The 18,717-nt window shown below is 34.2% G+C and overlaps 1 protein-coding gene across 5 annotated transcripts in view; it reads right to left on the bottom strand.

Annotated features, from left to right (window-relative positions):
* LOC116161903 (hemicentin-2-like) overlaps positions 1 to 18,717 on the bottom strand; it is an 83,825-nt gene that overhangs the window by 52,955 nt on the left and 12,153 nt on the right. For all 5 annotated transcript variants that reach the window (XM_031475393.1, XM_031475396.1, XM_031475395.1 and 2 more), the window contains one exon: positions 18,332 to 18,376. In XM_031475393.1, coding sequence (XP_031331253.1) covers positions 18,332 to 18,376 — 45 coding nt within the window. The remainder of the gene's footprint in view (positions 1 to 18,331; positions 18,377 to 18,717) is intronic.

The raw sequence follows: 18,717 nt of genomic DNA, 5'->3' as shown, positions 1-18,717 counted from the left end.
GGCAGGGGATTAAGATTTTCAAAAATATTATCAAGACAATTGATTATGTGGTGTTTATAAAATTACACTGCTTTAAACAAAAAAAAAAGGAATTACACAATTTTATGGTGATAAATTTGGCTTCAAATTCAGGGCTTTAACTATTGATATGTCAAGTATTAAGTATAACTTCTTTTCTTGTTCGTTTATACAGATATTGGTATGGGTACTCCAACGTTGCTATACTGTGAAAAGGGATGTTCAGGTATCGATATCTCTAATTGATCTCCTACCTCAAGTACTTCTTGGTACAACAATATTTCACTCTTTCTTTGGCTCTTGGAACAGGAGGTCGCTTTAGGCTTAGAAAGATTAGGTTTTGAATTTACACATTTGCCTGTATAGAAAATTTTGTTGAAAAAAATTTTGCCACGAAATCGTTGCGTTTATACGTGTAACGGTTAGTTACGAGTTACGACAAAAAAAGACAAGTTTATTAACCAAATTTGTGCACCTTATCTATACGGGATGATCATAAGATTCGGGATTCAACGGCAACCAGTAAAAAGTTTAAAGCCGATTAATTAGTACTTTTATTAGGTGTTTAAACCCTAAGTTTGCAAAGGGAAGATTTACATTTTCAGTTTGTTCTTAATTCGAGTCGGCAACCATATTTCAAAATTGACTACCAACGAGTAGTCAAATTTTAGCAGGCGATACAAAAGGTCCAATTGTATTGCACAATTGCACCATCCAATTTTCCACCTTTCAAAGGAGAACATCGACCGTAATTTGGAGAAAACTTGTACTAATCGATAAATGCAAATTATTTGAAATTTGTTTGTGAAGAAGGAAATTAGATAACTAATTAGATTTTCAACGTAATTACGAGACAGGAATCGAAATTTTATTTTATATTTATTGCATGATTTACATCAATATTTTAAATCACGAAAATGTAAAGAAAAATGGAATTGCTATGATATTATTTTCATTAATATATTCAAACGATCCAATTTACATGAATATTTATTTGCAAGTGATCAATCAGGTTTTGATTTTCAGATTGTAAAGGGAAATAAAGAATCAACTTTGCGCAAGGTGATGAGGGTTTACTATTATTGAGCTAGTTGTGGATTTAATTATTTCATTGCAAAAAATTTATTGTTACAGAAAAATTTTTATCAGCACCATAGAGAATAAAATTTATTTTAAGCAAGTGGAGTTTTCAACCATAAACCGTTACACTCTGCACATTTTACAATAGCGAGGTAATATCGGGTGATTCATTAGAAGTGAGGACAATTTGAATTTCCCGCAAATCAAAAAAATTATGAAGTTGGTACTAACTGATAACCTTTTATTTAATTGCAGTGGTGTATCATCATGCTTTCAGTAAATCGTTTACTTATTTATAATCTACAAATACTGCTTCTGTTTTACCACAAATTATAAACTAACACTAAACGCAGTCACGTTTCTTACATATTTTAGAATTTGAATTTGAATTTGAATTTATTGTATGCATTACGCCTTAGGAGGCATTTACACTTGTCAACAATATAACATGATAACAACGATATAAAACATAACACAATTAATATTAATAACCAACTACATAAATCACAATAATACAATCATATCAGTTGCATCTTATAGCTAGATTCCAGAAACTCCTCATGGGAGTAAAAAGCACTAGACATCAGAAAGTTTTTTACTGTTGTTCTAAATTTTTTTAAACTTGCAGATCTAACATACATCGGAATGCTATTAAACAAACTTTGAGATTGGTAAATTAAACCATTTTGAGTGATGGTGAGTCGACAAAATTTTTTCCTAATATCATTCCGATGTCGAGTGTTGTGATAATGCACGTCAGATTGGTAACGATAATTACAGAGATTTGACCTAGCATAACATACTGCCTCTAATTTGTATACACATGGTAGTGTTAAAATGTTTAGCTCAACAAATGTTTTACGGCAGTCGGCGCGGTAACCTAAGCCTGCTATAATTCTAATACACCTGCCCTGTAGCTTGAACACATGTTTCCAAGATGAGCAATGACCCCATGCGAGAACCGCATAGCTGAGTGTACTATGAACCAGGCCGAAGTAGGCATTTTTTTAAACTCTGATAGATGCAGTGAGTTTTAATTTCCTCAACAAAAATGTGAGTTTGCTAATATGTCTGCAGATGTTTTCACAATGTAGATGAAAATTAAGGCGGTGATCCAGTATACACCCCAAAAAGTAAGTAGAGCGGACACTAGTGGATGCACCATCGTCTGGTTGGCGTAATGAAAAATTGATAATTGTTGTTTTATTAGAATTAAGGTTTAAATTATGCAGAAAACACCACCTTTCGATTTTTTAAGGTTTTCCGTAATGCTGGCGTAAGCTGTGTGAAGGTCCTTGCTACTGCTAGTCAAGGTGACATCATCAGCATATAATATGCAATTTATATTTGGTGATAATATATTTGGCATATCATTGATATACATCAGAAATAGCAAGGGCCCTAGGATGGACCCCTGGGGTACACCACATTTCACGGAGACTTTTGGGGAAGTAGTGTTATTGTACGAAACGCACTGAAACCTTCCCTTCAAATATGATCCAATTAAGGCGCAGCTCAGGTTGTTGAAATTGTATAAATGTTTCAGTTTTTTTACCAAAATATCAGTGCATCAACTCTAAAAATTGTTCAAAATGGAAAAAGTAATAAACCGCAAATGGCACACAACAATTAACGGCGACACTAGTTTCTTAAATGACAGTCATGACAGAAAAAAATTACTAACGAAATTCAAACCGTCAATCTAATAATGCGAAAAATACTAAAACCTTACGCGCGAAATTCAAGCGATCATCACTTCTAATGAATCACCCGGTAGTTAGCAGTAGAGCGTTGATGTAGCTAATTTTCTTCTTAAAATGTAGATGCTGGTAGATCGCTGTTATGAACTGGCTTGGAATCTACTGCAGTGTCGGCCAATTTTAACTGTTTTATGTTTGAAATAAGAATTGTTTTGAATAGATATGGAAGGTACCCCGATATGGTCAGATATTGATTTTCCTTTTAGTGATTATTGGGAATCCCTTTCAATTACAATTTCCATATTGACTGAATAAGCAATAGGTAGTGTCTCTAATCTTAAAGTACTGACAAAACGCATATTTCCATCCACGTCCCACGAGAATATAATAAATGTGTTGCCTCCGTTTCAGTTCGATAACACTTTTCACTCGCAAGTAACTGCTGAGATGGGCAGATGGATTCCCGAGCAGAGCAGAAGGGGGCATTTTAAGTGTAGAAGCCTTTACACATTCCACTAATATTACCAAACTAAGGCACCTTCAAATGTAATCATCCGAACTATGTCTGCGGATGATAGTTCCTGCAGCTCTACAATCCTTTAAACGAGCAAATGTGTGATAGGGTCTACTTTTCCGTACATTTATTCAATATTACATAATTAACGTTAGCAATGCCATCAACCTTGCCGATTAACCGTCGCGAGCAGGTTGTAAACTTTGGTGGCAGAACAAACCCTACCCGAAAAATAACAGCATTATGCGTACGATAACAAACTTCCCAAGCGTCCATTTTTAATGTTCGCTTAATTAGAAATCAATAAAATTAGTTTTAGTTTGAAGGCACTCGAAATACATACCGTGTTATCCTGTTTTCCCACCCTATTCAGAGACATGACAACAATTCGATAAGTGGCTTCATGCTTATTTCAACGATTCGAATTAAATGACATGCCCAACCATCAGCTTTCCAATCCACTGCACGTAAACAGTCATTTTCGAATAATCTAATAGAAATAGGTGGAATATCTCAACTATAACATAAATCGAAAGCAATCTAAGAACAATTCCGTTCGAAACCCAATATTCTCTCTCACGTACTGAGACGTTTTCACTTATGGCATATATTCGATTTCTTTATGTACACTGCCTATCGGAGGGATGTTATTACAGAAAGTAAAATTTCTCCTTATTTCGATGTGTTTGGTATAATGTTATGTGATATGGGTGTAAGTTTGTAAGGAATATTTACATTTGCAAAGTTCACATATTTACGTGTTGTGCCAATAGGAAAGAAGCGAACTCGGATAAAGGATCTCAAGACTGCAAGGGTGCGTTGAACAGCTCTGTTGTCCACCTATACCTCTTATAAACTCTGTGTGAAAACAAATATCAGAAACAAGAAAGTATAGTAAACACGTGGACATGTAAAATGAAAAATCTTGATGGCGAACATCTTACAATAACCCAGCGTCGGAAGAAACATATGTTGACACTGTCATTTCGGAGAGAATAGCAATGTCTAAAAATGTTAAAAAGACTCATTTTTAGATAGAAGCTGTCATGTAGCGAACGTATGTACGTACTGTACGTTAATCTTAATGTGATTGAGCATCGAACTTCCACCTGATCTGAATCTATCATTCATAACAGTATAATTGTTATAAATATCAACTGGGTTGATAAATGTGTTTTTCCCAAACTGTAGAATCGTTATCACATAATAGTGTTACTTATTTTATAGTATAATATTTCGGCACATCGGGGTCAATACGAATGGTAATAGCAGATCATTTGCTCGTATTTGAAACAGTTAAAGCTCGTTACGAGACTTGTTCCATCCATTCAAATGTGAATACATGTTGGTAGAATCTTAATTATCCAACGATCGTTAGTATGAAATGACGCTTTATACTCAATCTATATCTTCATATTCTTTCAATGCGTTAATGATACAAATGAACTGCAAACTTGTGAAATATTAGACAATCAAATCCTTTAACCCACAAAACATCATTCTCATTACGCTAACTATCTTATACTACTCGAAGAGAGGCGTCTTCTTCCCGCGCCACCACACAATAAATCCAAACTCGGAACGTATAGCGACATCATCACTAGACAACATATTTAAAAATAGTTGTTCAAAATAATTAGGTATTAGCTCTGAAATTCTGCGCGGGCTACCAGGCGATCCACAAAATAATTAGTTCTGGCAGCCAAATAGATGCGGCGGGATTTGAAGCTTTTGTGTTTTTCACGTGTGGCCTAAAGGGAAATTTGTTTGAGAAATGTATATCAATAAAAAAAGAGAGAAGGCAATTAGTACGTTTAATTTAGGTGTTGCTTTGTGTGGTTTGTTTTGTAACGCTTCCTTTTACAATGGAAATGTACACTTCGGTTTGGAAAGGCAAAAATGAAATTAACAGGAATAACTTTCTGGGACAAGACCACGGATCTTACGTTACAGGATTTGACGAAGTTGCCACGGTTATAGGTTATTAAAACTTCTTACAGTGTCGGTACTATGTAGATAAAAATACAGCACCTAATAGTTATACTCGATTATAAACAAATAACACCTTTAATAGGTTCACGTTCAAAAATAGGTGTTCAATTATTAAATATAACAGTAAAACAAGTTAAAAAGTAATCGTAAACGATTTACATAAAGCGCATTTCCACTTGCATTCATTTCCCATCTGTAAGATGCAACTTCTGTTAAAATCGTAAAAATCCGGCCACAAATATGAAAGATAGCGTTGCACATGGGCAATCCATTTTTGACGTGCTACTTCAATTCCAGTTTATGAGAAGAATTTCATTTCAATGCTTTTCTAAATAAGAAAGTTGGAACTGCGCATGCGCAAACCTAAATTTTAACACTAATGTTAGATTTTCGTTTGTTCCAAGCGCCTAAGTATCAAATTTCACTTAAATGGTTCCATAGATAAAAAAGTTGGCACTGCGCATGCGCAAAATAAAATTTTGAAACTGGCGCTAGATTTTCCTTTATTCTAAGTGCCTATGTATCACATTTCATTTAAATTCTTCCATAAATCAGAAAGTTGGCACTGCGCATGCGCAAAGCCAAATTTTGAAACTGACGTTTGATTTTCCTTTATCCCAAGTGCCTATGTATCAAATTTCGTTTAAATTCTTCCATAAATAAAAAAGTTGGCACTGCGCATGCGCAAAACCAAATTTTAAAATTGGCGTTTGATTTTCCTTTATCCCAAGTGCCTATGTATCAAATTTCGTTTAAATTCTTCCATAAATAAAAAAGGTGGCACTGCGCATGCGCAAAACCAAATTTTGAAATTGGCGTTTGATTTTCCTTTATTTCAAGTGCCTATGTATCAAATTTCATTCAAATACTTTTATAAGTAAAAAAAGTTTGCAATTCGGTTTATAAATGGTCGAGATGCGAAAAGGGCACTGTGAATTTTGAATCGATTCGATCCAACTTTTGGCATTGCGTATTATATGGCTAAATCTATGCCCATATTGAATTTCATGCAATTCAGTTCATAACTAACGGAGATGTAAAAGCGATCGAACATTTTTAAACAAAGTTATCGTTCACACGGACAGATAGATGGACAGACAGACAAAGGAACAGACGGAGAGACCAACCGGCAGGCGACAGATAGCAATGCAAAATTATAAACGATCTCTAGGATCGTTAATAAACGGCAAAGTGTAAAATTATGGAACATGTAAAAAACGGTTTTTTGTTTTTTTTACAATAACTTTTTTTGTAAGCGGTACAGAAAAAATTCCTTCCTTGGTACAAGACTCGACACCATAACGAGCCAAATAGCGAAAAAAGTAGAACAATAGCTCTTAAGATAAAAAACTAGTAGCGTCGCAAAGTTAGCGGACGGACGGACGGACGGACGGACGGACAAAGGGGCCACAATAGCGCATTTTTTTTTTATTTTTGTGGAAATGCGTCGCAAAACGAGCGGACGGACGGACGGACGGACGGACGGACAAAGTGGCCACAATAGCGCATTTTTTTTTATTTTTGTTGAAATGCGCTAAAAAGGAGAAGAGGATATTGGAATGCGTTTCAGAAAAGAGACGGGAGTGATCCGACTGCATATATGTATTACACAGTTTGGTGGAAAAGGAATTGGAAAAAATGACGGAAAGGTGTCCGCGATTTTTATGGACTCAAAGGCATCGCTGGACAGAGTGGCAAGAGAAAAACTATGGAAGATGTTGAAATATGGGAAAATTGATAATAAACTTACGGCCGGTTGCAGGAAAGCGAATTATAATCAAAATCCTACATTATTAGCCAAATCTGAGTTTAAACAAGAATTTTGACATTTGATTGGCTGCCTACTGCAATATAAAGCCAATCAAATGTCTTAATACCGGATTAAACAATAATCCTCGATTATTTTTTTGTGCAACTGGCCGTTAGAGGACAGAATTGAGGAACTATACGGAGAGACAAGGGTAAGAATAAAAGGGAACGAGACGTTTTTTTGTGGACATGGACATGGATGGATGCCTATTTCGCTCAACCTTGTTAAATCTCTACTTAAGAGACATGGAAAAAGTATTAAGATATGGACAAGGTGGAGGGATAGTAGTGGCAAGAAGAAAGATATGGCCTTTGGCATACGCGGACGACGCAGTAATCATTGCAAGAGGTGTACAACGGATGAAGGAGGTCATGGGAAGAATGGGAAAGGTAAGGAGTGGAGCTAAATGTAGAAAAATCGAAGACGATGTGATTTGGGAAAGAGTGGAGGAAGGGAAAGGAATATAGAATGGAAATGTAGGAAGGAAAGAATAGAAGAGGTCAAAAAAATTAAATATTTATGGCACCAAATGCTAAGAAACAAGTCGGCAAATGCGCAGATAAAAGAACTAACGAAAAATTAAGGAAAATTTTGGGAAAGTGGGAGAATGTACGGTGGGAATTACTGAGGTGAAGCTAAGTGCAGCAAATAGCAAACGTATTACTGTGATTAAAAGGAAGTTTGGATGGAATTTAGGATAGGAATTTTAGATGGTGGACAGGAATTATTGGTGGTTGCGGGTTACGGGTATTTTGAAAAACGTTTTTGTAAATTAGGGAATGTAAAGGAAAATTTGATAGAATAGAAAGTAAGAAAGATGGAAGAGGAAAACCTCAAAAGTAATTGTAATACAGTTAAAGTTAGGGATTCTGTTGAGCAGTAGTTTTCAAAAGATTAATTATGTTGAGGACGTATTTTTAGGACAAGAGTCAAATTAAGAGAGATGAATACAAGGTTTTAATTAACACAAGAAAATATGAAATATGTTTATTTTCCGACGGCAAGGTTTTGAAAGAGCAGGAGGGTGAGGAATGTCATAGAGTAGGCGTTATTTTCAGTGACGAATAGTGTGGTAACAGTCTCATTTCTTTTGAAGTGTCATCCCTGAAGTTCTCCATGACATTTCAGTATTTTGTATTCTTGTTTAATCATACAGGACGACCAGGTGGTTCACACAGGACTGTCAAACACTGAATTCCTGAGGGTCGATGGAGCAGAAAAGAAATCATTAAAATTCTCTATTAATAAAAGTTTTATGGCGAGCTACAGACGTCAGGGATAATTACTTTTGAAAGTTTCTTTACAAGTGATTAAATACTGCAAACAAAATTGACAAAAAGTGTGTAATGAACTGTATTTCGGCTGTCGCTACTTAACGAAAGTTTTTCATTGTTGATGTGCTTGCCTGAACAAACACACACTAAACGTTCGCCACAACAAACTTGTCTGTCGCTTTATTTCCACAATTAATTTTCATATTCTCGCATAACCGCGTATACCATCCACAAATAAGAATAGAAATGGGCGCGCTCAACTGTATGACATATTCTATATTTGATAATAAAATTGAAATTTCCACTAACCGCGAGATTGCCCGCCATTCTTTACGATTGATGAGAGAGGAATTTATTACCAGCCAAAGCTTGCGCGATCACAAGGACATGAAATATACAAAGGACCATGAAAATTCAAATGCGATAGAAGGAATGCCATTTTCACAGCTCGTTCAAGTCCACCAAGCACTTGTGCAGTAAATAAAAATAAAAGAAACCGGGGGTGAAAATTGAATCTCCGCGTTTTCTGAAAAGCCACAGCCGGTTGACACAATCATTTATAAACGGGTCAACGGACATTAATTTGCTTTTGTAAGGAACCTTCTGGTAGAAAAATGTAAGTTCGCTAATCATTTTTCATCACTGCCGTACAATAGACGCTCTAAAGGTCTGTTATCGGCGTGTAAGTGCAAAATTTTGTAGTCTGTTTTTAATATAAAAATTAGAATACAAAGTTTGGCGTGGTTTATGCATTATCTACTTCGACGTTACTGTCGTTAACCTAGTTCTCGGTGTTAAAAGCAATAACCGAACACGGAAACAGGAACGCGCTAAAACCTTAATTTTTAACAAATTGTTATGCGCTCTGAAGCCGCTTCCTGGCTTGATTTAGCTTAAAATTAGGAAGCGGATCTTCTAGTTACTATGTAAAACTGCTTGCTTTACATTTCCGCAAAAGTTCATTTTGTCACCGTTTTGTTTCCAAAACTAAATTGCTATAAAGACGAGATCGATTATTTTTTTAAGCCTTTCAATAATAGTTTCCCATGGCAAATCATGATAACATTTGGCCATCTACAACTAAGAGAATAATTTATGAGAAGCTAGAAAGGTGAATAATTGATGAAGAGAATGACATGAGCGTAACTTTGCCATCGCAAATTCGTAACCATAATCGGATAGGTCCGGATAGGGGGATCAAGAGTGTTAGTGGTCATTCCTTTATAAAGTTATATTTAGTAAGTACCTGTCATAGTTATGTGGGTAAAATTACACTTGATACTTTCTATTCATTTAACTGTTACAAAATGCTAATGCCTAGAAGCTCAGATTTCAACATATTTGCGCATGTTGATTTGCAGATTAAAATTTCAATTGGATTTTGGACAACAATCCAAATAGAATCATCTCAGTAGTTTGGTTTGTTAAAATTAAGATTGAAAGTAGGTGCATTAAATAGGGCGTGCAATTACGAGTGCATCTAGATGGATCGCTAGAAGTTCAAAATAATAACGCTATAGGATTCTGTTCTACCGTAAAAGGCACTGTCGAAGTTTCAGGCGAATACGTAAATGCATTTCGTGCAATTAAGCGAAATACGGAATGGCACGTATACAAAATTGAAGTGGGATTTAATAATCTCCTTGCTAAAATGCGGATCGACGTGAATAAGTGTGAATAAGGGGGGTACTAGGATGATGAATATGGTGGATGTGGTATAAAGATTTGTGCTTTCTGAATGGAACATTTTAGCTCAATTGGGATTTTTAGTTTTGTGAGTTTTGTTAATACTTTGGTAGCACATCATATTCGGATAACACTTCGGAATTAAAGGTCATACAAGAATACTGGACATACACCACTCTGCCAATAAAACAAGTATTTTAAGAATCATAACTCAGGTACTCTACTGATCAAATATTTTTTACACCTTTTTGTGTTTCTGTTGATATACCAAGTTAACAATCCATTTATCGAGCTGCTAAAAACACGTGTAAACTTTTACCAATATCATCGATTTTCTAGGAAATATAACCTTATTTAAAAGAAGATAAAGTTGGTCGTTGATGATGGCAGGTTTATTGTCGAAATGTATTTTTCGAAAAGTGAACGAATGTGTATGGTTCTCAATTTTACAGGGTGCAGAATTGGTTTTTTCTACATGAGTATCTCAATGGTAATTTCTTTATATTGAAATATTTTCCCCCCTAATTATTNATATAAATAAAAATTAGCGTTGAAATTCCTATAGCGTGTAAACCGTTTTTACGCTCTGTATGTACTCCATAACCAAAGTTTTTTATTGTTATTGTACCCTTGCCGTTTTCGGAATAGCTTTCTTCATAAATCAATGTACATCTCCGAAAACTTTCTTCCATTGTACTCCTACTGTTTTGGCAAAATCACCAAATTATTAATATCAATCATCTTAAAAATTCAATGTACCAAAAGCCCAAAGTATTTGTGTACCTGCTTCATTCATTAATGTACCTAAATGACCAAATTTACTTTCGACATTACCTTAACCGCTATCGAAAAATTAGTTTGCAAACACTTTCTTGAAATCATATGTTCTATGTGTCAGCGAAAACTGTCATTTTTTGTACTAATGAAACAAATAACTATTACCTCCTACAGTATGGTAAAAAATTGCCGATCCTGTAGTTGAAATGTAAACCAGTTTTTCTAAGGAAAAAAATATTGGCGTTGACGGTTTCGAAGCCATAAATTATTTTAATGCATATCATGACTAAATACACAGAATTTGATGTGCAACAAAAACACTAATAGTAATGCGTGGCAAATCGCTTAATGAGGGGTCGAAAGGAAAGGTTAGTTTTTAACTTGTAAAGAAAGCGTTCTGGCGTGGAGTCAAAGATATCTCTTGACAGAGGAAATATGTAGAAATATGCAACTTAAGCGGGAAACTTTTACTTAGTAAAAGAAAGGTACACTTCGGTCTTATAATGAGTGGACCGTTTCTAAAAATCGATACAAAGTGCGAACTCAGTATCGGAATACTGCACTCCAAGGTAAATTCCTTTCAATTAATATTGTTTAATTCAAATAGAGATAATATTTGCAAGTAGTATAATCATAATATAAATGTTCATGTCATTAAAATTTAGATCGTCGTTAAATTATTCGAAAGTTATATTTACATGAAATTACGCACCTTTAACCCTTTCCGTACACAGGTTACAGGTATAGTTAAAAAACTACACCTTTCAGGGTTCAAAGACTAACTGAAAAGATGTCCACATACAGGATCCAGTCCTGCAAGGGAAAAACGTAGCAACGATTGGGCAAATATTATGCTATTCTGATAACTAGATCATTTTTCACCACCTTTTCAACAGAATTTATCGCTCCGTGACTATTAGTGCGTCTTGAGCCCGTCACAGAAGGGACCGTAATTACCAATTAGAGCAATGTAATATAGAACTAAATGAACAAAGATAAATACTAAAGAAATGAATTTTTATTGAATCAATGTTTACCAACTTGACATTCACAAAATAAACGTAAGCAAAACTTCTACAGTAGGTAAATAAATAAAAAAGAAACAGAAAATAAACATTTTCTTTGATATTAATGATAGTATCGATCCAATACACAAAGAGGTAAATTTCTACATTAAATCATTATTATTTATTTAAGCAATCTTATTTATCCTCTCCAATTTCTCGTTGGAACTGCTGCCACGCCTAAAATGATACAGGACACGATCTTCTGCCTTTAATTAATCGAATTTTAAAATTTTCATTAAACGAACATTTTCTTGAACTTAAATGTACATCTAATTACAATTTAAAAGCAAGTATTAGCGAAAATGGATGGGTACTGTCCCACGCCTTCCATTCCTTTTATCTCATTTTTTCTTGCTTGCTAAGGTGCTGACTATTGACTAAAATTTACATTCATTAACGGAAGAGATAATCGAAACTTTGGGTTAAAATTAGTCAACGTGACCCGTTCCTTGTTATTCGTGCAATAATTTACGCTACTCCTCTTTATCGCATTTTATGGATAATAGATAAAAGTACGAATCTATTATTGGTACATAAATGCTGTTACAGGCGATATTAAGATAATGGACCATTTTGTCTTTCACAATTTATATTACCTACATTCTCCAATAGAAAATCGATAAAGGGATGCAGCAAAATTCTTTTTTCCGCAATATTCGCGCTAAAATACATAAATAATATACTTTGCTTGTTTGAAATACGATCTTCAGTCCTTTTTGGATTATGTTTAGGTAATTCAAAATATTTTTTGTATACACAGGTTTAATAAATGAGATAGTATTTTTAAAAAATAATTTCCCCTTCGTAATGGACGATATATTGTATGTTGATAGCGTGATTCGATTTTAATTGTTACCTTTTGTTCGTACGCCATAACTCTCAAACAATAGTTCCTCTTATAAATTTAATCAAAAGTTTTGCCATCAAATGTTTCTTTCGGGGGAGGTTTTCTGTTTCTATATAACATGAGGAACTTATTTCGTTTTAAGAACCAGTCGATAGGCACATACATTAGCGGTCGCATTAGAAAAGTTAATGCACAAAGTGACAGCTGAAGGCGAATTTTATTAATGTCGGCTCTTTCTGACTCGTAATCAGTTCTTTGAATGGTGGGATGGCGCATCAAATAAAAGTGGCAAAATGTTTTCCATTTCTTGGAAGACTTGTAATTCACACTCGTTTGAATATTAGTATCGAAACATTTCAGTTCCTGTATGTACAATCTAAGGAAATTTGTTGCTATAACAGATTTCCATGAAAACAAAATCGAAAGTTGATCTAAAACTCCTGCCTCCCTTATTAAAGATGTTTTCGAAACAGCTTGAAGCACATAATAATAATAAATTTTCAAAATAATCCTAGTAAAGTAGTTTAAACTCCTCACCGTGGATTGAGTCTGAATAGGGTTCTGATATTTTGACCATATAAAATCTCCGTGGTATCTACTAGTAGATGTGAATAATTATATCAACAAATTACGTTCGTTCCAGTCAACAATCAACAATTATCGGCTTAACATGAGGTAAATAGGTAACAACCTAAAGAATTGAGGAGATGTGCCAATTTTAGAGCTAGCTTTAATCTCCATCCCTTTTCATCTTCTTTGGGGTGAAACGTCCGTTTTGTATGTATTGTGACCAAGATAAGACTGTCTGTCCTGGGGATCTCGGAAACCCATAGAAGATATGACGATGGTTTAGGGAAAATTTGCACAATTAAACAGTTATTGTGATGCTTTCCATTTCTTAATATTTTACTTCTCCATTAGTAAAGTTTAATTTTCAACCGTTGCTGTATTAGTATTATTGTTTCCTAAATAACCCTCTTATTAATTTGGAGGGTTTCAGATCTAGTTTTGGTTTTCAAATACTTTATTTTATTTATCATTGGCACATGTTCATTGCATTTTATCCTATCCGGCGTATAATAATTTGAGGAATGTAGACGTGTGTAGAATGACCGCACTTTAGAGACAACAGGACTTTCAACGGAGATAACGAAATTGGGTTATTTATGTTAACTTTTCTTTCTTTCAATCAATTAAGTAGGTTAACTAGTGGGTAATTCCTCTTCACCACAACACTAATGCTAATTTTCTTTGAATTCTCAAAGTCATTAGTGAAAGGAGAGTACTTAGTTTCACTACCCTATTGATGGATGATTGAATTGATTTTGGTGGTGTATAAATTTGACTGTGCCTTCTCCGTCAAGGATTGCAACACGTAATTAACGCAATCGTCGTAGGTCGGAGTACAAGTATTTTGGCTCCCCAACCAAACATCATTTTAATTACCGAGTGGTTTCTCGTTTATTTTCTTTGTATAATGTGGATTGCTGGAAGCGTCGGAACAGAGCCATCTTCCTATGCTGGCAATTTCTTCTTTTAGTGTATGGGGTACTTTCATTATCACCGCCATTTTGTCGTAATAATTTTACATTTCGAGGAATTCTATTTGTCACGAATTAAATAGGGATGTCAAGTTTAATTTTGTAACAAGTTGACTAATTATTGTACATTTTTTGGGAATTTTAATTAAATCACTCAATTATTTTGTTGCGGGAAAATGGAACTTTTGTATTTTGTCGCTCCTCGAATACTTCTCAGTTTCATACGAGGAAGCTCCAATCAGAAACTGAGTGGCGCTCCATTTTTTAGTTAGACCCGAGGAAGCTTACGGAGATTTTATATGCCCCACAAACTAGTAACGGTGGAGTATCTAATGCTCTGTTATACGTTATCATCCCTGAGATAGATGGCCGTTTACGCGGCGGGTTTTCAGAAAAAACAGTAACCACAGTAATTTTAAAACCAGAAATTGGGTGTTGAATTATACGAGTATTATCTCCCACTTGTTCTTGCAATTATAAATGCGAAGTGCTCTAATTACAACCACCCGGGCAATAAAGACAAAAATGTGCATACAAACAGAATTTTAGTACGGTTTATTTAGCATTAAACGAACTCAATTTCTTTGCGTTTTTGAAAGGTATATTGCTCCAAGAATGTATAATCTTCTTATGCTATACGTTTCATTAATCTTCCGCTGCTTGCTCCTAATGTACTTTTTCGGTAAACGTCATGCTTGCTGTCCAATTTGCTAGTATTTTTCCTTCGCCTTTAAAAAATGATGTCCTGACGTACCATAGGCATAATTTTATAGCCTTTAGTGTGTCTCCACACTCTCAAATTCATACCTTGTACAATGACTCGTATTCATATGACGAGGGTTTGAGTGCGAGAGAAAAAAGCCAAATTTCTGAACGTGATAGACATAGAAATCACAAATCTTTACGTTACCTTTCGTGAAGGAAATATTCGAATTTTATACGGTGAAATAACGGTTCCGGGTGATAGATCCTGTGGTCATTAATATACACATTGGATTCATTTATCTTTGCGGAGTTTTGCGTCGGCTCCCGTTGTCGCTTAGGTGACTTTTTCGAGAACGTACAACACATAGCCATCATTTATCACATTATACAATACCGAAAGTGATCTAATTCTCTTAATAAATATCTCCATTTCATTTCGTTGCAAAACCATTGAAATGAAAATTTGTTTATGGTTCTGGTTTTAAAGGAGAAACATGATAACGAAACGCATTCCATTTGAATTAGTAGACCGTTATATCCGTATATGTCAGTTAATCATCGTGATAGGTATTTTGCTTCGGCAGAAACAGTTCTGTAAAATCTAATTTCTGGTAAAATTAAGTTGACTCTGTATCATTAGGAGACATGCAAGTCTATACGCAGTTTTTACAACACACTGTGTACGATCTAAATAAGAGTTGAGAGAATGATGGAAGTATAAACTAAGTACATTTATTAAGATAGGATATTATATATCATATATTATATAAAATATATTATATATTGCAAATGGTAACTAAGCCACCCAAATAAAGACCTGTCCAAATAGCTCAATTAAACTCGGATACTAACAAAGTCTTTTACGTGAAAATTTTGACTTTAGATATATACAATTCTGAAAAATTCAAAAATAATCTACAGCTTCTACTTTTAAATATGGTTAAAACCGGAGAGTCGAATAAGGGTACAATATAAAAATATAAATGAATAATTCCTCTATACAATATATTTACCAATTTTTATGTGAACCGGGTAATCATTTTAGACAATCCACTGAATGAAAAACTGGCTCTGTTGTAGAAAGCTAATTTTCTTTTCCAAAGATAGTATATTAATGTAAAAGGCGGACGATAACCTATCGGTTCTGTGCAACGTAGTTTTTTTGTACTCATTGTGTGAAAAGATAATGTTCCCGCATGTATTCTCGATGCACGCGAAAACGTTTTTTTCTGAAACTACTTTAGCAAAAAACTACTTTTGTCTCGAAAAAGGGTGAAGAAAATGTAATTTTCCTCCCTAGTAAGGAAAGTAAAAAACAATTACTGGGTTAATCTTAATAATGACATTTAAAATTGAGACATATATCCGGGGTATCTAGATCGTATGGCATAGCAGATTATTGAAAAAGATGCGGGTTGTATTTTTCCAATTTTCCGTCTTTATATGAAAAAAATTGAAAACTAATACGGTTGATTGGCGTAAAAAAAATTCTTCTACAAAAAACTTGAATACATTTTTGCTCTAAAATAATTTGGGGAGCCAATAATCGCATGTTATGAATTTTACATTGAAATCCATATGATGCGTTACGCAAGTCACCACCCTGTATAATGTAATCAAATTATTTTTCAGAAGTGAGAAGTAGTAACAAAATTATGTTACCAACGAAACGTATTATTGTGTTACCACCTCATGATTAGAAAAACAACTAATTTACAATTGTTGACTTTTGTACGTAATTCTTTAAAAACTACACAAGATGTCAAATGTTTAATATGTGTCCAGTGCTATTTTAGTTGGTATCGTTACACACTAATATTGCCAACCAAAAATATTGTATTACCAACTTATGATTACAAAAAAATAATAATTTTGAAAATGTATAACGCATTGGTATTATTAAATATTTTTTTTGCATCTTTGAAAACAGAAATAAGTATAAAGAATTATTATTTACAATCAAAATATGTAGTTACTGCAACTGAAGATTACGTTAAACTATATAAGGAAGGGTTCTACTCCATATTTTCTAGAATATGATTCATGATTGAATACAAAAAAAGAAAAACATTCTAAAGTGGCACTTGGTAAGTACGGACAGAAGTGAAGGAAATCAGAAAAGAAGTTCAATTAATAAATCGTCATACAAAAGCCCCAACAACTTTCAAACTTAAGCGCATGGATAAAAGTTCAGGATATAGGTAGGTATATAAAAATGAAGTGAACTCGTAGAATATTTTTTTCCCATCCGGAGGTGTATAGAACCATTGAGAATTTAAATTTAAGAAATTTTCCCGTTAATCGAAAATAATGTCTTACTTCAGAGTCTCGACGTGGCAAAGAAATATTTTGACGAACTGAAGTAGATTAAACTTTACAGATACGGCCACAAAATTTAGTTGGATATTATTTGTTAATCAAAAAATTCAGCACAAAAAGATCCAATAAAATCCAATAAAAGATAGGATAGGATAGAATGCAGTCGGTTCGGTGGGCGCCCATAGAATCGTTCCATTATACTACTATATTCATTTAAAATATTCCTGGCAACATTGCTACTACTTTGCCTTTATAAGTAAATGTAGTCCAGGCATTCTTGAAAAATAGGTACCTACATATCTTTTAGAAGTAATACATACCTATTAAAAACCCGTAATTAAATTTTGTTTGTAATAATACTTAAAGTTGCAAAAGTCCTTGATGTCGTGCTCTCAGATCGTCGACAGATTTTGGTAATTATTTGCAAATACAGAAAGTTTGCGACTATAATCTCGAAAGAAGGAAAGTTTACAAGTTACGTAATGTACCTAAGCACTCCGTAGACAAATTACGCTTTTAAGATAATCAAATAATTAGCAATATTTGAAAATTATACAAGTTATTAAACTCCAATTAGAACTTTAACGTTAACTTTCAAACAAAAAAGAACATTTTTCTCTATTTCGGCCATTAGTGGAAACAAATGTGAGTTTATCTTGGGATCTTTAATTGTGAAAGGTCGAGCTTTGTGCTTGTTCCTATCAGCCTAAAGTGCCTTTGCTAGTTATGATGGACGACTCGAATTAAATAGTATTAACGAGATTAAAAGCTGCTTCTTTGAAATTACCGACCACGTAATTTGCGATGGAGAATCAAACGAAACCAAAATTGTTGACCTGACGTAGAGCTTAACATGTCTAATGTGCACAATCACCACGTGAACAACCAATTATTATGACTGGCTAATTTCTTTTTGTAGGATCGTTTATCTTTACTCTTCCTTCCTTTCTAAATACAGACCCCCCACCACAAAACCTAATATAATGAAAAATAAACTTTACCTCTTTTTCCGCTCGCCACCCGATGTTTACGTCTTCTGTGGTGATCTGAAATAAGAAAAATAATTTTAGGAAAACAATCCCTGTTGGTATCGGTATATCCAAAAAAAGTTGCGCTACTGTCATAAAAGCACGTTCCGAAATTAATTAAACAGAAGGGCTTATGTTTCCTAACGTAGGTAGTTGAGCAGTTTAACTTTTATGAAACCAATTTCATCCACTTCAACGTGTAAAGGGATGCAGTATACAATTTTGTTTTAGCTTAAAAGAGTTTTCGGCGTATTCTTAACATTTTTATGTAGTGGGTTGGATTACGTGCTGTTCTTATATTCTGCTTTTGCCTGCTTGTAGGATTAAAAGTGCGAATGAGGTTTTTATGTTATTAGTTA

The sequence above is a fragment of the Photinus pyralis genome, unplaced genomic scaffold, assembly GCF_008802855.1.
Source record: "Photinus pyralis isolate 1611_PpyrPB1 unplaced genomic scaffold, Ppyr1.3 Ppyr1.4_LG10, whole genome shotgun sequence".
In the NCBI taxonomy this organism is placed as follows: Eukaryota; Metazoa; Arthropoda; class Insecta; order Coleoptera; family Lampyridae; genus Photinus; species Photinus pyralis.
The sequence above is the reverse complement of the archived record's forward strand: the minus strand, read 5'-3'. Positions and strand labels throughout refer to the sequence as shown.